Source organism: Pocillopora damicornis, chromosome 1, assembly GCF_964200805.1.
Source record: "Pocillopora damicornis chromosome 1, jaPocDami1.2, whole genome shotgun sequence".
Classification (NCBI taxonomy): domain Eukaryota; kingdom Metazoa; phylum Cnidaria; class Anthozoa; order Scleractinia; family Pocilloporidae; genus Pocillopora; species Pocillopora damicornis.
This window is the reverse complement of record NC_142670.1, coordinates 32,327,409-32,353,587: the sequence shown is the minus strand read 5'-3', so window position 1 is coordinate 32,353,587 and position 26,179 is coordinate 32,327,409. Positions and strand designations below refer to the sequence as shown.

The 26,179-nt window shown below is 36.9% G+C and overlaps 2 protein-coding genes across 2 annotated transcripts in view; both read left to right on the top strand.

The window, feature by feature from the left end:
- Nucleotides 1-26,179, top strand: part of LOC149053356 (uromodulin-like) — a 272,818-nt gene that overhangs the window by 168,531 nt on the left and 78,108 nt on the right. The gene's annotated exons all lie outside the window — the stretch shown is intronic.
- LOC149053361 (uncharacterized) lies at nucleotides 220-12,094 on the top strand. Its single transcript, XM_089189864.1, has 10 exons — nucleotides 220-506; nucleotides 1,919-2,252; nucleotides 2,362-2,511; nucleotides 2,695-2,817; nucleotides 3,133-3,252; nucleotides 3,646-3,765; nucleotides 4,625-4,744; nucleotides 8,192-8,314; nucleotides 8,758-8,877; nucleotides 11,727-12,094. Exons 2-10 carry the CDS (start codon nucleotides 1,940-1,942, stop codon nucleotides 12,092-12,094), a joined length of 1,557 nt encoding a protein of 518 aa, XP_089045990.1. The 5' UTR covers nucleotides 220-506; nucleotides 1,919-1,939.

The following is a 26,179-nucleotide window of genomic DNA, read 5'->3' as shown; positions in this document are numbered from 1 at the left end:
TTCTTTTCGCTCAATTGTTGATAACAAAGTTCAGTCAAAATATATTTTTTGGGAATTAATAGTTAGATAATAAAGTTCAAATTGCTTGAACGATAGTACTTCTTTTCTGCTTTGAGAAATGGAATCTTCAGGACTTAATTATCTTCAAGCCGTACAGCTGTCCTCAGTCGGTTGTAATTTGCGTCCACAGAGCGTCTTTCCTATAATAGAGACCTCATGAGGAGGTTCGGATAATTTCCATTCTATAAACTGATTAAAAACAAATGTCCTTAGGGCATCAATATTTAAAATTCGCAATTTTTGGTCATGGAACCATAGGGACTTTTCTTAAGTGTGTCAACACATCAGTCTGAAATGTTTGAGGGCATTCGTTTTTGAGCAGAGGTGCAATATATATCTTTCAGGCTTGAAAATTTCTGAGAGCTGATAATCAAGTCACTCTGACTTTGGTGAGTGCGGGAGCTCTAAGGAATTTGCGTGTTTATCATAGGTTATTCCTTTTCAGGGTAAGTAAAATTCTCTGTTATTATTACGATGAGAAAAAATGTTGTTTCTACGCTAATACAACAGTATAATCGAGCGTGCTCTTCCGTGTATTTTCACATTCTGAGCTCAAACATATGAAGCAAAATATTTTATTGAGGACTTCAAAGGAGTGAACACTCATCTTTTACCAACACACCCTACGACAAGACAATTTTTCACCGCTGAAGAACAAATTAGAAAGTCGTGTAAACATTAAACTGTTAAAGGAATGAGACTACATCCATCAGGGAAAGAAAACATATACTGCGTTCATAAATAAGATTCCAACTTTATGATATTTGCTTTCTCGAATGGAACCGTATAGAAAAAGAAACTAAAAATGTAAAAACAAATTATTGACAAGACAATTTTTTTACCTCTAAAGAACAACTTAGATATTCGTGTAAATGATACAGAAATCATGTAAAGAGTTAAAAATAAAATCGAGACCAAAGGTTTGCCGCCGTTCAACTGGCCTTTTTTAGTTAAAAAATCCTCATTTCAATCGATAGATTCACAATGCATAAGTTCGACTTCACATCTTCTCGCATAAACTGACATGGAAAAGGGGTCAAATCATTTCGTTAAAACTGAATCTTTAGCGCAAAAGTTGTGCGTCAATGTTTTGTACAGCTGACGAAAAAATTGCAAGCACAGTGATATTAAGATAAGAAACCTAAAAGATGTTAATAATAGTAAGCGTAAAAATAAAAAACAGACCAAAAAAAAAAAAACAAGCAACCCAGAAAAAATGATGGTGAGTCTTTATTAGTATAAAAGTTTTGTAATCAAATGATGATCATGAATAGCTTTTAGGACCAGTCATGTCCCTCATTTTAAAACAGCTATACGTGGACTTGAGGTGACGAATGGGTTGGAAGAAACGCGAGAAATTCTTTAGTAGTATAATTTGGGAGCAACCTACATCATAAAATTAAGCAACGTAAGGATAAAAAGAACTTAACAAGTTAGATGACAAAAAAAAACCTGTCACATTTGCAGCGTCATTAATTTAAATGAACCTCACAGACGCTAAATTGTTAGTGACAAGTTGAGTAGTAAGTGATTAAAATTTTTCTGGAATTTCGCAAGTTTGTTTGCATTTCCGGACAAGTAAATTTGGCTAAATTTACTTGGCCTGATCCTGAACTTAAATGCAAATTATAGCTTTATCTCTGCACTCAAGTTTTTATGTCGTTCTCGAATAATGGAATCTTGTTTACTCCTGTCAAGCTACTATGGAGTGTTCTCGCGAATTTTCGGGCGGGCCATTAATTAATCCATGACATGTATTATTATTCATCTGATAGATAGATAGATAGTTTTCAAAGTAAGATGTAACTTGGCGGGAATTCAACATTTACCTGTTGCGGCTTATCCTCAATATTTTCAGATTCAGCACAAGGAAAAAAGTATGTGGTGGCTGTTCCGCCATTTAAGATTTGTCATTTTCGCATCTGCCATGGAGTTTGTCACAGCTAATGATCAATGTAGGACCGAAGTAAATATACAAGGAATGGCTCTCAAGCGTTCTGTTTTCAAAAGGTGGTCAGTGGCGGCTCCTCATCTTTGTGATGTCAAATGTGGACAAGAGATTACATGCCAAAGCTATAACTACAATAGAAAATACCAAATATGTGAACTAAATAACCGCACCAAGAAGGCGAGACCAGATAATTTCCTTTCAGCACCCGCGTGGTTTTACATCCGGCGATTGAACGGCAGAGGTGAGAAATCAAAGCTTTTTCCATCTATGTGATTTCTATTTCTATAAATCTTCTCCATCCTGGAAGAACTAAGAATAGGAAGTAAACGTAAAACGTATCTTTATTGCAGCTCCATTAGGCTCTATCCCTGAATTACCGGCGTTGTCTTGTCACGAAATAAAGGCAAGTGAAGGTAAACACATCATAAGCGGCAAGTATTGGCTGAATCCAACTTGTAAAGGAAAGGCAAAACTGATTTACTGTGATATGGTTCACGAAGGTAGGTCTTATAAGTTTGCATGAGGTACTTTATTTTGTTACGAGTTATCAGTAACATGAGATTATTATAAAATTATACTATTATTGATACCATCACCCAAATATTTGGTTTGGATCAGTTCTATCGAGGATGTCTTTCTCAAGTTGCTCTAACTTAGTTACTGCTTCTCTTGCCACATTCTAGATATGGATGAATGTAAATATAACATCAGTAACTGCGATGTGAATGCAAACTGTACCAACACGTATGGTTCTTACAAATGCATATGTAAAGTGGGATACACCGGCGATGGACACTCATGTTCAGGTAATTTTGAAGATGACCTTATAAATATTTCCAATAAAACCAATTTTTGTAAATATTCTCACGATTTTAAGCAGTGTCACCCATGCATATATAGGCACAGAGAAACCTTGGTCTACCCCTGGCTTGTTTCAGAGCATTCAGATTGATAAATTAAATTATTTGTGCTGAAACATAATTTCGCAATATATAATTCATGTAGCCCTAAAAGAGAAACATTTGTTTTATAATTTGTGATGATCAAAGGAATGAGACGACCATAAGTTAAGTGATAAGAAAAAAACGATAAGATGCAGAAATGTATCGATGGTTTTTCAGATATTGACGAGTGTAAAGGAAATCACTCTTGTCACGTGAATGCTATCTGCACGAACACCAAAGGATTGTACGTTTGTACTTGTCACCCCGGATATACTGGAAATGGACACGACTGCACAGGTATTTATGCGTTTCTTTTGTAACCATTTCCATTAGAAAGAAAAGCACTATAATCGTTTCAAGACTTGCTTTACCAGCATACCTTGTATAAAAAAAGAGATGAGATGAGGCCTGAAGACAATGTTGATAATGACACAATTGTATTAAATAATCATTCAGTAGTAAAAAAATCTCAACTGGTAAAGGGAGACTTGATGGATGGGCTTACAGGACAGAACAACGGATTTAAACTCGCGGGGAGCCAAGAAAAAATCTAGTGAGCGCTAAAGTGAAGTGCTTGCGTCTATGACCCAAGAGAACTAGACTAAGGTTATTAAGCTTGTGCTCGACAACTTCTTCCCAATTGCATTTTTTTAAATTTATTCTTTTTCTTTAATGTTTATCATTTTACAGATATTAACGAGTGTAAAGGAAATCACTCTTGTCACGTGAATGCCACATGCATGAACACCAAAGGATCGTATGTTTGTACGTGTCACCCCGGATATACTGGAAATGGAAGCGACTGCACAGGTACTTGATGCATTTCTTTTGAAACCATTTCCATCAGAAAGAAAAGCACTATCATATTTGCGAGACTTTTTTTACCAGCATACCTTGTATTGACCCTTTCACTCCTAAGATCTTATTAGTAATTCTCCTTACTGTCTGCCACACAATTCTAATGATGTTAGTTATAAGAATTTGATATTGAATCAATTGATAATCCCCAAGCTGATATTTTTCCTTATTCTTGTCACTTGTCTGTTTGATATTGTAATGATTTGGTAAGGAGAATTTCTTTCTTGGTCATTAAAGGGAGTTAGCTGGTTAAGTAAACATCCAGTGTAAGGTAAAAAATATCCACTGGTAAAGGGAGACTTGATAGATAGGAACAGATTTGAACTTGGGGGAACCGAGAAAAAATCTGGTCTGAACACCCTTGGATCACATGTATGTCAATGTCATGCTGGGTATACTGGAAATGGACAAAACTGCACAGGTAAATTTAATTTCTTCGTTACAAGGAAACGAAAGGAAACCTTTAGGAGGCAGAGAGAAATTACACACTCTCAAAACCTGGGTGATGCCAATATTAAGAGTAGTTACGCTACACCGTAATTTGGTCCAGTGTTTTGTGACGACCTATCCCCCAAGGGATGGTACGTTTTGTGGGAGCAGCAGGAACAAGCCAGTTGTTTCAGAGCCGATAGCTTGAAAAACTGAAATACTCGTGATAAAGTATACGTTTCAAATATCTAATTCGTGGAACACAAAAAGAGAAAAAATTGTTTTGTTATGTATGATTATCAAAGTAATCACTCGACTGAGAGTCCGCTCATTTTTAAAGTGACAAACATGATGAAGTGCAAATATATATCTGGTTTCTCAGATATTGACGAATGTAAAGGAAATCACTCTTGTCACGTGAATGCTGCCTGCACGAACACCAACGGATCCTATTTTTGTGAATGCCACCCTGGATTTAATGGAAATGGTCAAAACTGCACAGGTGAATTTAATATCTTTGCTATAATATTTAGAATATTCCTGCTCGAATCTAATGAACCTGAAGCTGCTGAGGTGGCCATATTATTAGTTTTTCATATGTAAATGATACCGGCTGTGCCCTAAGTCTGCCTTGAGCTGTCCTTTAATGCGTTGTCTGAAAAAGGAGCTCAAATTCGGATCCTGATGAGTTTATCTGGATCTCCAATATCACTGTTTTAGTCTCAAAGCCTTAAAGTATTTATAGACATGAGAGTTACAATGTTTAATTCTTTTTCGCCTAAAAACACTGTAGGTACATTTAAGCAATTGCTATCTAGAATCGAGTGAGTGAATAACAGACCAATAATAGCTTGCATGCTATATCTGTGGATCCATAGCATTAAATCCTGCTTAAAAGAGGTGTAGTGTCATGATTGAGAAGAATATTCAGTAAACAAGGGAAAAAAAGGCGACGTTTTCAATTCCAAATTATACTTTACAAAATTATGAAGAAAACCGAGTAGTGCTGAAATCTAGAAGCACGAAACGAAATGACAGCGATACAAATCATAGAAAAAAAAATATTTAGTGGGCTTCAAAATTTGATAGATGAATCTGCAGACTCGAGACTTAACTGAAATGAAATAGTTTCAAAGTTTAATCGCTCATGTGGATTCGTATTAACAACTCACTTGTAGTAAACTATCCTCGGTTTGTGCTTGTCGTTACACTCTCAAAGAGGATAATTTCGTTGCCCTTCAAGTGGTCTATGAAACCGAAAATTCAAGGCTGATAATGATCCGAAAGAGCCAAGGTTAGGATATTCAAGAACAAATATAACGTGGACGGTTCGTTGAAACGACTGCTAAGTCACTTTTCAACACAACGCGACGGTGTTCTCCACCCATTTTTTTATCGGCATTTTTGCTGCGCGCGCCGTTCTGAAATGACCTTTCCTTCCTCTTGCTAAACCACTCTATTAACGAGTGTAGAGGAAATCATTCATATTACGTGAATGCTACGTGCATGAATACCCTTGGATCACATGTATATGAATGTCACCCTGGATATGCTGGAAATGAACAAAACTGCACAGGCGAATTTAATTTCTTTCCGAAATATTCATGACATAATTGACTCCAGCGCCGCACCATTCAGCCGCTTTCACTCATAACTCGTAATATAAGCAGCGGTTTTTCATGAAGTCGATGAAATTTTTATTTTGTTTCCCGCGTTGAAAGTAGCAGTAAATTCCTACGAGTTGACTTTCCTCCGAAATTCACATCGAGGAAGTATAATTTTATGCTACCTTGTCTACAAAAACGAATCATTTTTTGATTATGGTTTAAATGATTTAGCAACCTTACACGAACTTTTACATGATGCAGACATGAAACTCTCCGTGGAACTAAAAAACCTTAAGGAATCCCAAGCCTTTAAAGATTCCCTAATAATAACAATAATAATAATAGCAGCTATGATCCTTATTTGACTTATGCAAACCGATGAATGAGTTGCCAGCAATCGGATCCTTGTGTTTTCGCAAAGATTTCTGGGAACGCCACGGGGCAAACATTACAACTCTCTAGAAACAAATGTATGGCGAAAGGCTGTTTCGAGGTCCAAAGAAAAGTTTACGAAGAGAGATCACGGCTTTTTTTTGCCGCTGCTTTATCATAATTGAAGTGGATGATGTTGATTCAAGGCAAGTGTAAGTTTTGTTTGAACAACCATGAAATACGAAGTAAAATGAGTCGATTGACTTTTTACCATGCGCACGGTTTATTGTGAAATTGACATCGTGTTCTGGTCTTGAAATTTAGACATATTATCCTTTTCAGTTTTGTTTACGTGTGTTAAGTCTACTTACAGCTTCTAGCTTTTTTCTTGGCTTGGTAATACAAAAGAGCGCTACAACGCTACCTTGAAGCAGCAGGAGATCGAAATGGTGTGCTTGGGGATTGAATAATATCGCGATACATATATTTTATTTGCCGGCTAAGGGTCGGTCCGTATGGTTAAAAACTGTGACCGAGGTCTTGAAAATGCTGGCCGAGGTCTCAGGGTTTCACCATACGGACCGACCCTTAGCCGGTAAATAACATTTTTTTTCTAAACTTAACGAAACACATTCTGAAAGAACCCGAATGATTTAGGGCAATAAATACGGCAAGATCTTCCATAAACTGAACAATTTCTGAGCGAGTAAATGGTAGTTAAAGTAAAGGTGATACAAATTAAGGAGAGATGTTGTTCTGAAACATTTTCACTTGCGTAAATAAAGGTGATTTAAAAGGCTTCCAAACAAAGTTTGAAACATTATTTTTACAAGTATCTGTCACAATCTGACACCTGTCAATTAGAGAGCGCGTAAGAAAAAAAAAGCGCAAGAAGATTTGAAAAACAACGGAACTAGTTTGGCAAGGACTGTCGCGACAATGTTTTCTTCAAAAACAATCAATGATATAACAGAAAGTATTATTCACTCTCATCGACGATTCATTCATGTACGAAGATTTACCTCTGTTCATTAAGTAAACGGCCAGGAAAGTAATTGTGAGTAAATTCAAATTTTTTATTTTGAAGTTGTGAGAGTTTGCTCGTTTGTTTGCTGCAACGGCGTATGTAAATCTGGTCTTTCCTCCACACTCCAACGAGACACAAGGGGATTTAACGCGGCCTTTTCTCAATAAATTCCTTTAGTTTCTGTTGTGCAATTTATGGTCCAAATGTCCAAATTGAACGGACTTTGAAAGACTCACCGAGAGCGTATATTTATTGTCGAACTGAAATTAAAACTTCGCTCGCTCTTTCACTACGAACAAATTGTTTGAGAAAATTCAGACATTAAATGAATTTTCAGCCAGATGATTTAAGCTTTTACATGGGACGCATTAGTGGTAGAAGTATGTATCCGGTTTTATTTTATTTTTCTATTTTACATACAAATCTTTCTTAGTGAGTTCCTAGTAAGACCTCGCTACTTTCCGAGAGCTGGTGTCCGATTGCTTTGATATTAAATAGGGCCAGTGTCTTATAGCAAAATTCGCCTTCCATACATACACTGATATCAGGTAAACTTCTCAGCTCTTAATTATTGTTATTCCATGTTTATCTTGCCCGGACAAACATATTTTCAGATGTAATCTGTTTTGCAACTTCTATTACCCTTAAACCATTAATGAAGTCATGTCTATATATTAACCCCCTTAGGATCTATTCCTAAATTACCAGCGTTATCGTGCCAAGAGATAAAATTAAGTGAAGGTAAAGAGAGCATTAGTAAAAACTACTGGTTGGATCCAACTAATGTCGAGAGTTCAAATTTGATTTACTGCGACATGATTTTGGAAGGTAAGTCAGTATACAAAGAATATAATTTACACAACGTTTGGTCTACCTTTGCCCTGGCCTTTTGTGAAATGTTTTCACCTTGTCTCAGTGATTTCTTCGATTAATTTTCAAATAGACATCGATGAATGTAAAGGCAGCAATGAAGTTTGTGACGAAAATGCAAACTGCTCCAATACTGTTGGGTTTTATAATTGCACCTGCAAAGACGGTTTTACTGGGGATGGACGCTTGTGCTCAGGTAAAATAGTTACAGACGTGCCGAGGTACAATATTTAATTATTTTTCGCCTAAAAAACACGAGAGTTACATTTGAGCTATCTTCAATCGAGTGAGTCAAGCTTGTATGCTATATCAGTGGACCCTTAGCATTACACAACGCAATTTAAGCAGGAACTACTGTCCTACTAGAGCTAAGTTTTGTTTTTTTAAGCAGCATTACCCATACATGTTTATACAAAGAGTTGCCATGATCTACATCCGGTTTTTTCCAGAGCCATCATGTTAGGAGACTAAAAAATAACATTGGAGAAGAGAATATAATATCTAGGTTGCACGTTTCAAAAATCTAGTTCATTAAAGACGAAAAAGTGAAAGCTTTTACTTATTATTTGAAATGATGAAAGTAATTATAAATCGTCAGGTGACAAAAATAAAGTGCAAAATGTATTTACGGTTTCTCAGATATTGACGAGTGTAAAGGAAATCACTCCTGTCACGTGAATGCTAAGTGCAATAACACCCTTGGATCACATACATGTGAATGTCAGCCTGGATATACTGGAAATGGACAAAACTGCAAAGGTGAATTTAATGTCTTCCTTACAATATTTAGAATAGTCCTGCATGACACGTTTGACTACAGCGCCGCACCATTCAGCCGTGTTGCAAGACAATCAGATAATTTATTACTCATATGTAACTCGTTATGATTAAGGCAGCCGTTCCTCATGTTAAGAACCTCCTAGGTAACGTCCCTGATTTTTAAATGAACAATCTTGGTGACTTGTGTATTGTTATTCTCCACTAAAATTAACCTTATCATAATGATTGACAGAAGCATGAAAATAAAATCGCTCGTTTGGCTCTGAACCTTGTGCACAGGATGGATATGTGAGTGATTTTCGATCGTGCTACGTTTTCGCTGACGCTTAAGATATATTTGAGAGAAAAAAGTTGAAAATCATTATCATCAAGTTCTATAAAATAGTCAAGATACTACGGGCGCCCTAACTGGCCAAAAAACAATCGTTGACTGCACCGATAAACCCATGGAAAATTAAAGTTTAAATTACTAAAGTAACAGATAGCACTTTCTATCGGATTACCAGCGTAGTAAACGTCTCCAGATGTTGGAAAACATTCGAAAAAAAAAAAAAAAAAAAAGGAAATTTAACGCCTCCAGCTCGTAATTACAAACTTATGTCATGTCCTCACAACATCCCGCGTGGCTTATCTCGACAGTAAACTGATAGAAAGAGCGATGAATAAAGAGGGTAAGGTTCTAAAGAAGCTGTGGTGCTGCGTCGGCGGGAGAGTATAATAGGGTAATTAAGTACTATCAACAATTTTTTTACTGTGTATTGTACATTGACGAATGTAGCGAGGCCCATCCCTTTAAAATGAATAAATGCCATCCGAATGCACCGTGCACTAGTACCCAGGGCTCGTACAATTGTTCTTGCAATCTCACGCTTACTGGAGATGGTTTTGATTATCAAGGCTAGTTTGGTTTTTGAAGGCGATGAAATTTTTATTTTGTTTCCCACGTTGAATGTAGTAGTAAATTTCTTAGAGTTTACTTTCATCCGACATTCACATCTGGGAGGCATACTTTTACGCTCCCTTGAGCACAAGAACGAATCAGCTTTTGATTATAGGGGGTAAGTTTCTAAAGAAACTGTAGTGCTGCGTCGGTGGGAGAGTATAGCAGGTAATTCAGTGTTACCAACCAAGTTGAAAGCGTAAATTGGCCACCGTAAAGAGTAAAAAAGCTACTCTACGTTTTCAACTCAGTTGTTAACACTAAATTACCAACTGATTATGTTTTAAATGATTTCAAAACCTTACACAAACTTTAACATGATGCAGACACGATACTCTCCGTGGCACTTAAAAACTTTTTAATAATCTCTAACCTTCCAATATTCTCTTATAATGAGAGCAGTTATGATCAATCAAACCTATTTGACTTATGCAAGCCAATTCGCGTTATGATTACAAATAATTGGATGATGTTAGTAAGCAGAGAGTTATTACACTCTCCTAGAAATTAATTGGGTACTAGCGAATACTTCTGGGCTGGCATCGTTGTATGGGAGCTGAGGATCAAAACTGAGGATCAAAAATGTCTTAAACGCATTTGGCAGCATCCAGTTGAAGTACAAACAACTCGGGCTTTGATGGGCGATTAAAGCAGGAGGAAACGTAATTCTTTATGATACTATCATTTCATTTTAGTTCCTTTGTGCATCATCATTGGCTAACCCAAATTCTCCTAACCCGAATTCTTCAAAACCTGATTGACGCTAATAGAAAGAGCAGTTAAGTTACACCAAAATTTGATCCAACGTTTTGTGGCAACTTACTCCCCGCGGAATTTCCTTTTTTGGAGGGGGGGGGGGGGGTTAGTCAGGAACAAGCCAGTTGTTTCAGAGCCTTCTGGTTTAGAAATTATAATATTCGCAATGAAATATGTTTCAAATATCTAATTCGTGAAACAAACACAAAAAAAGAGCAGAGTTTTATTTCATATAATTATTAAAGTGATTACACAACTAAAAGCCCGCCCATTTTAAGGTGACAAACATGGTCAAGTGCAGATATATAAATGGTTTCTTAGATATTGACGAATGTAAACGAAATCACTCTTGTCACGTGAATGCTACCCGCAAGAATACCGACGGATCCTATGTTTGTGAATGCCACCCTTAATGGAAATAGTCGAAACTGCACAAGTGAATTTAATCTCTTTGCTATAATATTAATAATATTCTTGCTCAAATCTAACCTGAAGACACATCATTGGTTCGTCATATGTAAACGATACTGGTTGTACTTTAAGTCTGCTTAGAGCTGTCCTTTAATACGCTGTCTGAGAAAGAAGGAGCTAAAATTCGGATTCGGATTTTAGGAGGCGAGCGTGGCCTAGTGGTTAGGGCGCTGGACTTGTAAGCCGGAGGTCCCGGGTTCAAGTCCTCCTCCCTGCCACTGGATGGATTTGTCTTCGGTGGCCCCGAATTCAACTCCTGCACGCTTTGTAAATAGCCAACTGGTCTGCCTCCTACCAGTTGGGGTTTTTAACGAGTTTCTGTTCATTTACGATATTTGTTTCCTTATTTATAGTGTCCCCAATTAGCACAGCAGTGCTAAATACACTGACACTTAAATAAAGTTATTATTATTATTATTATTATTATTATTATTATTATTATCAGGCTGAATGCATTTGGATCTCCATTTTAGCCTCTTCGAGTGATGATATCCTGCGCGTGTTCTACTTGACCCCTTATTTAATGCATGGTCATTTTTCTAGTTCAGTACAAGTTTCACCACTGATTGGCAAGCTGCCAGAACTAAAGACGTCAGAAAAGACCTTCAAACATCAATTTTAGAAACCTAAGTCCTTTTGCAATTTTCATTTCATTTCGCAGTCGATCCTTGCTATCATTACTCAAACCTGAGTGACGCCAATCGAAACAAAGAACAGAAAACTCCGCTATCTGGACCAGCGTTCTGTGACCGCTACCTTACGGGATGGTATCGTTTTGTGGGAGATGCTGGATCAAAAATGCCAACGGCGCCTGTGCCAGCATACAGGTGTGGTACAGACTGGTCAGGCTGGTTGGATGGTGCTCATCCTACACTGGAAGATGGTGAAATTCGCAGAAAGGTCTGCTTTAGTGATCGCTCTACTGGTTGCAAATACTCAGTAAGGATTTCAGTAAAAAACTGTGGATCCTACTTCATCTACAAACTTCTCTCTACTAGTTGTTTCTCACGCTACTGTGGTACAGACTAAATGTGAAGCAAATATACTTTGCGTAGTAAGAAGACTCATAAATCGCTCCGTAGGTACATGTGTATAAGGTTTTTTCTGACATAATTAACCTTTCTTCTCCATCGTGAACGTTATCAGCAGATTTGAGCTTTGGTGGCAAACAGGTATTTATTTCATTAGAATAATAATTCTCATCAGAGAGCCTCCGCCATCGAAGAGAGTTGAAGGATCTTCAAGGTAGTCCTCAAGTAAAATCTGCACGACACAAAATCTCAAGCTGATGGTTTCGAGCCTTTTAGTTGTGAATTTTTTTTTTTAGATTATTTTTTAAAATCTTTCTTTAGCTCTAATTGTAAACCGTAGTCATGTTAGCGTAGGTTGGCGGAATATAAGCAGGCGCTATCTTACGATATCGGCGTGGAAACAAAAAAAAGTAAAGACAGTCAAAATCTGATGTCCTATTAAATTACACAAAGTTAACGTAATAATTGTGACTCAGTATTCTGAAACGTTTAACCAATTCTCAGACACACAGTATGCAAAATTCAATGGTTCAGCCTGTCGTAACCGTGTGTCAAATATGTCTGAATCGACCAGGATTCATTCGAAATTAATCTTTTACATTTAAGACTGATTGTGAATCTAAGCTAAAGCTCTTTACGCAATGGCTTCAAATTGTACCCATGCAGCTTATTTAATTAAGCGCGCAGGCACTTCATTCATTCAAGATGAAATTCGTTAAAATAATTTTTCAGTAATCTGTGTAGGTGTGTATGTGTGTAGGTGATCACGCGGTTCGAGTACAATTTGGGAGAAATCAGCACGAGTAAACTTTCAAAGGTTAACCAAATTGGATAAGCCATTAGGGCGAGTGCAACATGCATGTGTACGATTACGTTTAATAATTGCATGTGGTTTTAAAAGTTGACCTGTTTTTCTAAGGTTATTGTTTTCCTACAACAGAAACATGCAAAAAGAAAAATATTCGAAGCTGCGATGTCCTAAAAATAAGACTTAGAGTAGTATAAGTAAGTTGTTAGGTATTGTAAACAACTTTGTACACCTTTCAAACACATTACCAACAATATTTCACAGAAATGTTCGATTTGAAATCGAAATGACAGTTTCTCACTATGAAATTTTCCTTGTTTTATCCTGCAAAAATGTTTCAAGAATCCTATGAAAAATAATGAGCGCAGGAAAAAACCCGCAAGAGCCACTTCTTTTCTAAGACTAGTCTTTGAATCATTTGATGTTCATTTGTCTCTAATTTACAAGAAGAGACCTGAACATAAATCAAATGAGGCAAAATAAGGCGAGTTTATTAACAACGTATCAAACTATCCAAAAATCGTTGGTGCTCTTTTCAAAGGAAAGTGATATGAGCTGGGTCACTTTGTGACTCAGCTTCTTGAATGGTATAAATAGAAGGACATCGAGTATGTGATCTTATCATTTAAAAAAAACTGTGTAAAAATTACAAAATCTCTTTGTAAATACATTTAACTTACACGGACTTTTTAGGGCAGTGTAGTCCAAGGGCCAGAGTAGATTCTCGGTACCACTCATCTGATGAAAGGTTATGTAAAAGACTCTTCAAATTCACTTGATCGCAATCGCAAAAGAGAAGCTTTTACCATTTTCTTAGTGGACTTAATATCAATAACCAGGGAAAAATGACAACAACAACAAAGAAATGTTTTGGCAAATGCATGAAACCAGAACCCAGTGAAGTAAAAACAGGACTGTCAATCAAAACTCGTTTTAACTTTACATCACAACGATTCAGTAACAAATGGACAAACTTAATATCGTTCATCTTTCTTGATTAGATTGCAACTAGTTTTCACAAGTAAAGTTAGAATTCAATAGCCAGTTATTATTAGGTAAATAGTAATAAAAAAAAAAAACTTGCAATAAAAATGTGTCTCATTTAGTTTCTGCCTTTGTTAGTGCTAAGGGAATGTACATTAATTTAATACCCACAGGGGGGAAAGGTAGGGAGGGGGATGTTCTTCATAAAAGAACAAAGGGATAAATTATTGATATCTGTAGGGGCTAAGAATAGTAACGGATACCTTACTTTACATAAAATGCTCTGAGAAAAACTCATCTTTAATTAACGCTGGTGAACGAAGAGTTACTGATAAAATGTGTCAACGCACTGGGCGGTTAACTTTGCACGTTAACACATTTTTTTTCATAAATGGAATCAGTTGGAACTGTTGCTGAACAAAGCCTAATGATAATAAAACCACGTGCTGAAATTTTGCGCATCGTCTTCCACTGCCATTTATTTATTTTTACGACCTGTCATGTCCTCATTTTAAAACAAACTATACATGCACTTGTGGTGACGAAGGGGTTGGTAGAAGCACGAGAAATTCTCAAGTGATATAATTTGGGAGCAACCTACATCATAAATTTATGTGACGTAAGGATAAAAAGAACTTGAACACGTTAGATGACAAAAAAGAACCTGTCACATTTGCAGTTTCATTAACTTAAATGAACTTCATAATTGCCTAATTGTTAGTGACAAGCTGAGTAGTAGGTGATTGATTTTTTTTCTGGAATTTTCTAAGTTTGTTTGTATTTCTGGCCAAGCAAATTTGGCTAAATTTACTTGGCCTGATCTTGAACTTCAATTCTAATTATAGCTCTCTGCACTCAAGTTTTTATATCGTTCTCGAAAAATGGAATCTTGTTTACTCCTGTCAAGCTGCTATGGAGTGTTCTCGCGAGATTTCGGGAGGGCCATTAGTCAGTCCATGACATGTATTATAATTTTTATTTTTATTTACCTGGTAGATAGATAGTTTTCAAAGTAAGCTGTAACTAGGCGGGAATTCAACATTTACCTGTGGCGTCATATCCTAAATATTTTCAGATTAAGCACAAGGAAAGAAGTATGTGGTGGCTGTTCCGCCATTTAAGATTCGTCCTTTTCACATTTACCATGGAGTTTGTCACAGCTAATGATCAATGTAGGACCGAAGTAAATGTACAAGGAATGGCTGTCAAGCGTTCTGTTTTCAAAAGATGGTCACTGGCGGCTCCTCATCTTTGCGGTGTCAAATGTGGACAAGAGATTACATGCCAAAGCTATAACTACAATAGAAATTACCAAATATGTGAACTAAATAACCGCACCAAGGAGGCGAGACCAGAGAATTTCCTTTCAGCACCCGCGTGGTTTTACATCCGGCGATTGAACGGCAGAGGTGAGAAATCAAAGGTATTTCCATCTATGTGATTTCTATTTCTTAAAATCTTCTCCGTCCTAAAAGAACTAAGAATAGGAGGTGAACATACAACATATCTTTACTTCAGCTCCCTTAGGCTCTATCCCTGAATTACCGGCGTTGTCTTGTCACGAAATAAAGGCAAGTGAAGGTAAACACATCATAAGCGGCAAGTATTGGCTAGATCCAACTTGTGAAGGAAAGGCAAAACTGATATACTGTGATATGGTTCACGAAGGTAGGTCCTATAAGTTTGCATGAGTTATCAGTAACATGAGATTATTATAAATTATACTATTATTGATACCATTACCCTACTATTTGGTTTGGATCAGTTCTAGCGAGGATGTCTCTCTCAAGTTGCTCTAACTTAGTTAATGCTTCTCTATCCACATTCTAGATATGGATGAATGTAATTTTAACATCAGTAACTGCGATGTGAATGCAAACTACACCAACACGTATGGTTCTTACAAATGCACAAGTAAAGTGGGATACACCGGCGATGGACACTCATGCTCAGGTAATTTTGATGACCTTATTAATATTTCTCAATAAAACCAATTTTTGTAAATATTCTCACGATTTTAAGCAGCGTTGACCATGCATGTTAAGGCATAGAGTAACCTTGGTCTACACCTGGCTTGTTTCAGAGCATTCAGGTTGATAAATTAAACTATTTGTGCTGAAATATAATTTCGCAATATCTAATTTATGGAGCCCTAAAAGAGAAACATTTGTTTTAAAATTTATGATGATCAAAGGAATTGAACGACTATAAGTCCCAGAAAACGATAAGGTGCAAAAATGTATCGATGGTTTTCAGATATTGATGAGTGTAAAGGAAATCACTCTTGTCACGTGAATGCTATCTGCACGAACACCAAAGGATTGTACGTTTGTACTTGTCACCCGAATATACTGGAAATGGACGCGACTGCACAGGTATTTGATGCGTTTCTTTTGTAACCATTTTCATCAGAGAGAAAAGCACTATCATCGTTGCAAGACTTGTTTTGCCAGCGTACCTTGTATGAAAAAAGAGATGAGTGTACTGAGGCCTGAAGACTATGTTGATAATGACATAATTGTATTAAATAAACATTTAGTGTCAAAAAAATATATATCAACTGGCAAAGGGAGAATTGATGGATGGGCTTACAGGACAGAACAACAATGTATCCATGGTTTTTCAGATATTGACGAGTGTAAAGGAAATCAATCTTGTCACGTGAATGCTACATGCATGAACACCAAAGGATCTTATGTTTGTACTTGTCACCCCGGATATACTGGAAATGGAAGCGACTGCACAGGTACCTGATGTATTTCTTTTGAAACCATTTCCATCAGAAAGAAAAGCACTATTTATTTGCGAGACTTGTTTTACCAGCATACCTTGTATTGACCCTTTCACTCCTACGATCTCATCAGTAGTTCTCCTTACTGTCTGCCATACAATCCTTATGATATTAGTTCTAAGAATTTGGTATTAAATCAACTGATAATCCCCAAGCTGATATTTTTCCTTATTCTCGTCATTTGTCTGTTTGATACTGTAATGATTTGTTAAGGAGAAATTCTTTCTTGGTCATTAATGAGAGTTAGTTGGTTAAGTAAACATTCAGTGCATGGTAAAAAATCTCCTCTGGCAAAGGGAGACTTGGTGGATAGGCTTACATGACAGAACGACGGATTTGAACTTGGGGGAACCGAAAAAAATCTGCTGAGGGGTATTGTTAAGTGTTTGCGTCTAGAACCACAAGACAACAAGACTAAGGTTTCTTAAGTTATGCTCGGCAACTTTTTCCCGATTACAACTTTTTTATGTACATGATTTTACAGATATTGACGAGTGCAAAGGAAATCGCTCTTGTCACGTGAATGCTACATGCGTGAACACCCTTGGATCACATGTATGTCAATGTCACGCTGGATATACTGGAAATGGACGAAACCGCACAGGTGAATCTAATATATTCGCTACTTGTACAATATTTAGGATAGTCCTGCATGAAACGTTCAACTACAGCGCTGCACCATTCAGCCGCGTTGCAAGACAATTAGATAATTTATTGCTTATAACTCCTTTTGATTTAAGCAGCCGTTTCTCAGGTTAAGAACCTCTCCGATAATGTTCCTGATTTTTAAACGAACAATTTTGGCGACTAATACGTTGTTCTGCTTTAAAATTAACCTTATTGCAATGATTGACAGAAGCATGAAAATAAAATCGCTCGTTTGGCTCTGAACCCTGTGCACAGGATGGATATGTAAGTGATTTTCTATGGCACTACGTTTCTGTTGACGCTTAAGATATATTTGAGAGAAAAAGTTGAAAATTGTTATCATCAAGTTTTATAAAATAATCAAGAGACCACGTGCGCCCTGATTGGTCAAAGAACAATCGTTGATTACACCGATAAGCCCATGGAAAATTGAAGTTTATGTTATTAGATTAACGAACTGCACTTCCCATCGGTTTACCTGCGTAGTAAACCTTTTTCAGATGTTGAGAAACCATTCGAAAAATAAAAAGTAAATCAATCGCCTCCAGCTCGGACTTACAAACTTATCTCGTGTTTATAGTGTATAGTGATGCCCACGTATGGAAATGAATGCTAGTGATGTAATATACTTACACGGGACCTACGGATTTGCATTTATATCTAGAGCGTGTACTTAATTTATTCTGAGAGTTCTTTTTCGTTAAGAGTAAGTGTGTAACGGACGTGAATAAACGGTTTTAACTTAACCGCGGTATAATATACTGTCCTCACAATATACCGCGTGGGTTATCTTTCCAATGAACTGAGAGGAAGCTCGATGAATGTAGTGGGTAATGTTCAACAGAACCGCGGTGCTGCGTCGGTGGGAGAGTATAACAGGGTCGTTTAGTATAATCGACTGGGTTATAACGTAAATTGGCTTCAAAGGGAACGTTCGAAACGTAAGCGTAAACGTAATGTAAAAAAAGACAAAAAAAAAAGAGAGAGAAAAGGAAAAAAATCTGAAAGAAATGGTTAGGTCAAGTCATGAAGGGATGGTGTATTTTTCTCTGACCTTATCTGACCCTTTCATGAAACTAAAGAAAACCTTTAAGAGGCAGAGAGTAATTACACACTCCTGGGAAATAATTGTGTCATTACCGAATTCCTCTGGACTGGCATCGTTGTGTGGGAACTGAGGATCAAAAATGTCTTTAACGCATTTGGTAGGATGGTATCGTTTTGTGGGAGCTGTTGGAACAAGCCCATTGTTTCAGAGCCGTCAGCTCGATAAATTGAAATAATTGCATAAGTAATCACATGATTTCGAGTGCAATTTAGAATAAATAACCACGAGTAAATTTTTTTAAAGAACAACAAAATTGCAAGAGGCCGTAGGGCGAGTGCAATTTGTGGTCTTTGATAAATTAACAAGTGCTTATTAATTTCAAATTGCGCGAGAAAAATAATTTGATTATGCATTTATAATATACATGAAAAAATACGAAATAGCATCTTATAACTATGCAGAAGCAAAGCGCGCGCATCAAGTGCAAAAATAATTTATTCAAACCCTTCAAGTGACTTTGAGCCAAACAACCGCATGCGATCAAAACAATAATATACAATGATATTTTCACATCTTTAAGGCGCAAAAAAATTCAAAGTTCAGCTAAACACTTCAAGGAATTGTTCAGTCTAGGTCTGAATCACTTTCGATGAAATGGAATCGTCGTTTCGAGGTTTAACCATGTTTGTTTTTAATTTCGGCGTAGAATCGCTCGAGTAAGGTGTTTTACAGTGTTTTCGTTGTTTCGCTTGCAAAATTTCAGCGTATCCAAATGATGCGACATCCAAGGCTCGCACTCGATTGGCTATCTTTGAGTTTCTTTGATTGTTGACTAATCAGAATGTCTTGTTTGTTACTTCTTTGCACTGAATTAACCCCTTTTCTGCACTGAGTTACTTGAAAACTGCATTTATTTTAACCAATCAGAACTGAGTAATTTTTTCATGTATATTATTAGTGATGAAATATACGTTTAAAATATTTAAATTCGTGAAGCACAAAAAAGAGGAAAATATTTTATTGTTTATAATTATCGAAGTAATTACAGGACTGAAAGTCCGCCCATTTTAAAGTGACAAACATGATAAAGTGCAAATTTATATGCGGTTTCTCAAATATTGACGAATGTAAATGAAATCACTCTTGTCACGTGAATGCTACCTGCACAAACACCAACGGATCCTATGTTTGTGAATGCCACCCTAGATTTAATGGAAATGGTCAAAACTGCAAAGGCGAATTTAATTTTTTTGCTGTGATATTTAGAAAACACCTGCCCAAATCTAACCTGAAGCTGCTAAGGTTGCCACTGTCGGCCTTATTATTACGTTTGTCGTATGTAAACGATACTGGTTTTACCTTAAGTCTGCCTGGAGCTGTCCTTTGATGCGATATCTAAGAAAAGAGCAGCTCATATTGGGATCCTGTTGAATTCATTTGGATCTCCAATATCACTGTTTTAGCCTCTTGGAGTGATGATATCCTACACGTAATCTACTTGACCCCTTAATAAATGTATAGTCATTTTTCTTCTTAAGTACAAGTTTCACCGCTTTCTTGGCAAGCTGCCAGAATCTTAAGACATAAGAAAAAATCTTGAACCATGGATTTTAATAACCCAAGTCTTTCTGCAATTGTCATTTCACTTTACAGCCGAGTCTTGCTATGATTATAAAAACCTGAGTGAAGCCGATAGAAAGATAAGTTACAGTACACCTCTCGGTTCAGAGTTGTGTGACTACCAACTCCCTGAGGGGTGGTATCGTTTTGTGGGAGCTGCAGGAACAAAAATGCCAACAACACGTGTGCCAGCATTCAGATGTGGTACAGACTGGTCGGGCTGGTTAGATGGTGCTCATCCTCCAGTAGAAGATGGTGAAGTTTCCAGGAGGGTCTGCTTTAGTGATCGTCTTACCGGTTGCCGTCATATTGCAAAGATTTCTGTAAAAAACTGTGGATCCTACTTCATCTACAAACTTTTTCACTCACCTGGTTGTGACTCACGCTGCTGTGGTACAGACAGAATATGAAGCAAACATACTTCGAGTAGTACGAGGATTTATAAGTCGCTCCGTAGGTACATGTGTATAAGGCTTTTAACATGTGATGGATCAATAAATTGTAGGCAAACAGATATCTGTTTTATATAATTAGAATCGTTATTCAAATGAGAGCCTTGGTCAAGGTCTAAAACCTATAGTTTTAAGGGTTATTGTTTGTTTGCGTTTTGTTTTTTGTTTTTGTTTTCTTGTGTGTTTTGGTTTTTGCTTTTGTTTGCTTGATTTTTCCTCTTCCGCGATAACTGTTTACCATCGTTACACTTTATATTCTGACTACACTATCACGAAACATTCAATGTGAAATAGTTTATTGAGGAATGGTCTGTCAGTCATCCGATAACAACAATGTGTCGTAACATATACTTATTACATATACTTATTACAACATAGAATACGCTAGCAAGTCTAACTTGAAAAGCTTGAAAAATTAAGTGTACCACGCCAGATACGAAAAACCACCAAAAAACCACTCTTTAGATGTGGCCAAAAAATATGTGGAAACGTATTCCCCATCTAATGCAGTGGCACGGAACCTCGGGGAAGAGGTACAAACAAACCCATAACTCCATAGAAAAAATTTAACTAAATTGACAACAGCAAACAGAAAGACTGACTGAGCTAGAATGATTAATATTCCCCGCTAAAACATTAAATACTCAAAACTCTCCCCTGAGAATACTAAAACCTCTCAATCGTGCCATCAGAATAGTAATTTCTGACTAATTCGTTCCTAGTCACTCAACCGTCAGAAATTACATTTTGGCGCAGGTCAGTCGACGACAGAGGGGCGATAAACTCGTTAATTAATTATTGAAGAAAGAAAATAACAAATAGGGAAGAGGATCAAAACCTGATAGCCCACGAAAATGACGCACAAATTTGACGTAGCTATTATGCCCTAGTTTAAAAGCATTGAACCAGTTTCCAGACACTCGTAAGGAAAAATCAAATGGCTTAAACCAGTCGCAATGGTCACAAATGATTCAACGTAAGAAAACAAAAATACAATTATTCAGAGCTGTGATGAGTTGAAGACAAGTCTGTTGAGTTTTAAAAGGTAAACGCAAGTTGTCAACAACTTTTTGACCAAGTTAATCACAGGCAATATTTAATCTCTGGAATGTTAGATTTAATATAAAAACATAACTTTCTTTAGCACAGTTCCACGATATGAAATTTTCCATTTTTTCCTCTTGTAGAATAGCAACGATTAGCTTTGTATTAAACACTATGCAAGTAATCCGTTATTAAGACCAAATAAAGTCCAGGAAAGACACTCCTAAAGGCCTCTGTCTGATATTTCAATAGCTTCAGCCTACTTCTCCATTCACTTTATGTTCATTCGTCACCTATTATATGAAGAGACCTGAACACAAAGCAAATGAGGCAAAGCAGAGGCAAGTTTACCAGCAACCTCAAAGACATGGTGGAATATCGCAAAATATTAGGTAATTTAGTGTTAACAACTGGGTTAAAAAAAAAAAAATTAGCCACCGTAAAGGGTAAAAAAGCTGACGTTTCGAGCGGTAGCCCTTCGTCATCGCTCTGACGAAGGGCTAACGCTCGAAACGTCAGCTTTTTTACCCTTTACGGTGGCTAGTTTACGTTTTCAATCCAGTTGTTAACACTAAATTACCTGCTATACTCTCCCACCGACGCAGCACCACAATTTCTTTAGAAATTTACCCCTTTATTCATTTCGCAAAATATTAGGTGGTCTTAAACAAGGAAGTGATGCCGGCTGGGTAATTTGTCAGCCTCGGCTTTTTGAATTGTATCAATAGACAGGCATTGCATAAATAATCTCAATACTGAACAAAAAATTCTATAACTATGCATAAATAACTCTATACTAAGTGGGCTATTTTCAGTTGTGTGTGATAGAGAAAATTCGAAAGTTTATGTTTACGGGCATTGGACTAAAGAGTTAAAAAAAAAATAAGAAAGGTAACAATGACAACAGCGGCTGAGACTAGACTATGATACCAAGAATGCTTGTAATGATTGTAAATCGATCATTCAAGACTCTTTTTAACTTTGCATCTCACAAGCTCAGCATCAAATGGCAAATACATTGTTTGACAAGTAAAAAACAGAGATAGTAAAAACCGTGACAGGTTACTTTTGACACTCCACTGAAAACTGTTCCACAGATTGAGTTAATCTCTGTCAATTTGCTCTGTAACAATTTACGCGATACTGTACATCATTTTTGCAAATTCGCTAAACAATATCACAAGAAATATTACAATTTGATTCACATTTATCACGAGTACTTCATTAAAAAAAGGCGTCTTGCTTTTGCGTCTTTGCTCTTGATTATTAGAGTTTGAAACAAGCAAAGAAGCGAAGAGGGGAAGGGAGAAGGAGGCGGGGAGTGGGAGGGGGGGGCGGGGGATTTCCAGTACACAACTTAAGGGCAAAACCATTGCTCTCCTGAATATTTAAGAATTGCATCGAAAACCACTTTGGAATGCTTGGTTGCTATTTTCGTGTTAAACAGTACATAATTCCTTTGCGTTGCTTGTTGCCCAGTGTTTATGTGAGATGAAAATAATTCAGGTCGGTGTCACTTGACTCTATTTTGTTTTCACCAGATATAAACCACGCCTTAGAACCTCAATTTTCAAATAAATTCTACCTTTAAACCACGATATTTTTTGTCTAATCTGTTACCATTGCCAAAAATAAGACACGGTATTTGAGCTAGAAACGCAGGCATTTACTGAAATGGCAGATAATTTGCAACACCAGGTTCTGTTTAAAACATCTTTTTGTTCACCGTACCATGAGATGACAGAATATTTTTTATGATAAGCAAGCTATTGTTTGGTAAGAAGAAAAAAATCTCTAAAACCCAGGGACGTTTGCATGTGCTGTATCCAAACATTAACTGATCCGAAAGAAAATACATGTTTTTGGTATGTAATCTTACACAGCTATCAGGGATTGGAAATTTTACAGAAAAAAAAGACTTAAAAGAATTGGTCAAGTTTGCCTTTTATATTAAGAACAAGTCTCTGTAAAAATCAAACATCTTGGGAAATGAAAATTTTCAACCCCCCTTCAAATTTTGCATGCAGTTAGGCACTCAGGGGGGATGCACAAAAATGCCCTTTTTAAAGGTCGCAGCACTCTTGTTGCCATGGTAACAACGGCTGCTTGTTCGAGGCCTGGGGGCCCATTTTCATACAAAAACGTTGCAAAAGAAGAGTGAAATGTTTATTTCTCTATCTCAAGCTAAATACAACATTACTAATTGGCACTTGTGCAATATATAGTGACATCATTCGTCTTCACTTTGATTCATTCAATTTCCCCTGGGAGTGAATGTGAACACACCAATAGATTATTCATCTCGGTACAGTTTCGGTCATTTTGGTTGTCGGGTAAAACAGGGAAAAGGTTTATCTGAATTTCTCCAAAAGTACACCGTTACATTGGAAACCAATTATATTGGCTTTGAGCCTTGAGATTTATTTCCCGTGACAATAAAATGCTCCAGAAAGTGCTTACAAAATTACAAAGGAACTATTTTTGGTGTCGCTTGGACCGAGAAATACAGATTTGAAATAATTAATGCCGTCATTGATGAACCAAAGGGCACAATCTTCTCAAGTTATTGGCTTGATAATCTCCACAGACTAACAATATTAGACCGAACGATCTCCATCCTGGTGAGCCGGCCACCTCAGGGGAAAATTAAAGGACCTTTGACTTCCTCTCATGTAAATCACTGGGAGATTGCGTTATATTCATCTTTTTTTAAGCTTGTAAAAGATATCCGGGAGAAAAGTATGGAAAATAATGGTGATGAAATCGCTGTCCTTTTTCTGATGGACATGAAGCAATCCGGATTGCATATTAACCATGGGGAGTTTCGTTCAAGTGACAAGTTGCGATTTGCATGTGGATAATAAGTTGTTTGAAAGGTGGAATTATGACATTATGATTTCATTAAATCTTTTATTTCGAGCTTTGTTATGATTTTTTCTTTATCAAGACATGGAAGGAAACATTGATTGACTCGATAGCACTGCGGCGGTGATAAGTCCCTCCTCGCATATCGTATGCAAATTTTCTAACAGTTTTTTGACTTTTTTCAGATGATTTGGAATATCTTAATTCCTGTCACAAGGAAATGATAACTGCCCGAATCTGTTCTTTGTGAGGAGATGCCTATGTCGTTCAAATTGCTATTCTTCCAACTTGGTTTTACATGTAGTACTGCCGCTGACAAGTTACGATTTATACTCTCAGATTCTCAGTGTTTACGAGCGTTCGATTAAGGTTTTCCTCTTTTTTTTTTTTGGTTGCTTTTACTTCAGAAAGCGGAAATCTGCTGACATATAAGAAAAATATCTATTTCCTGTTTTCTTTGGAGCGATCGATGGAAACTTCATGGAGAATTACAGCGTCACACCATCGTGATAACGTACATGTTTATGACAAATGACCGGTGTGGGGATACTTTCCTGTAGATCAGCCGACTTCAACATGTTTCAGATGACATACAAGTATAACAGTGTATCTTCAGAGGACTTCGGGTTGCTCAAATTCCCATGAAAGAAGGTACAACACTCGGAACCTGGACAATATGCACACGATTTGAGGTATATGTTTGTAGTTACGTCGAGTAGTCCTCCATGAAGTTTGATCAATTTTTTTAAAAAGGTGATAACCACAAGCGAGATTTCTCTTCGGGATATTACTCATAAGATAACATTCTTCCAAAGCTTCGCTCGTTTCATTTATTTGAAACATTTGTTGTTGAGAACATTAGATGTAAACATCGCCAAATTATGCAATATAAGTGATTTTGAGCTTTTTTCGCGAACTGCCCCTATAAAAAGTAGGGGCAGGCCCGCAGAGATTTTTACATATTTAAAAACTAGAATATTGTAACCAGCTAGGTGGGTAGTTTCAGTTCCAGTTTGGTGTACTTTTGGAGAAATTCAGATAAACCTTTTCCCTGTTTTACCCGGCAACCAAAATGACCGAAACTGTACCGAGATGAATAATCTATTGGTGTGTTCACATTCACTCCCAGGGGAAATTGAATAAATCAAAGTGTAGACAAATGATGTCACTATATATGGTGCAAGTGCCAATTCGTAATGTTGTATTTAGCTTGAGATAGAGAAATAAACATTTCACTCTTTTTTTGCGACGTTTTTTTATGAAAATGAAGCCCCAGGCCTCGAACAAGCAGCCGTTGTTACCATGGCAACAAGAGTGCTGCGACCTTTAAAAAGGGCATTTTTGTGCATCCCCCCTGAGTGCCTAACTGCATACAAAATTTGAAGGGGGGTTGAAAATTTCCATTTCCCAAGATGTTTGATTCTTACAGAGACTCGTTCTTAAAAGGGTAGCTCATTCTGGTCTTAGCCCCAAGAGAGAGAAGACCTGCTATTTAATTTGATGCACCAGCATTGTTATTTCACCCATCACATTTTTGAGGTTATGCTAATTTTTTCACCATTTCGCAAACCAATCTTTTTAACGATTTTCTTATTCTTTTGTCAATAATTTTTTTGAAGTTCTTGGACAGCAGAATTAGCTGAAAAAGCCTAGAAGGGTTCTTTTATTCCACAAATTTGTCAACTTCATAAAAATTTCTTGACCTGCGACATATGTACGCAATACCTGCGGAATAGGAAACCAATGTTATATCCCTTTTTGTGATATGAAGATACCTCGTACTAACGTGGAGAGCACACCGGGGATCTAAATACCCAAAGACC

What these genes read in the sequence shown, in the direction of transcription:
- LOC149053361 (XM_089189864.1), top strand. Translation starts at nt 1,940, where the DNA reads ATGTGGTGGCTGTTCCGCCATTTAAGATTTGTCATTTTCGCATCTGCC. An exon ending in AAATGGAAGCGACTGCACAG is followed by an intron (nt 3,766 to 4,624) that starts GTACTTGATGCA and finishes CTGGTTTCTCAG; the next exon opens with ATATTGACGAATGTAAAGGA. An exon ending in AAATGGTCAAAACTGCACAG is followed by an intron (nt 4,745 to 8,191) that starts GTGAATTTAATA and finishes ATTTTCAAATAG; the next exon opens with ACATCGATGAATGTAAAGGC.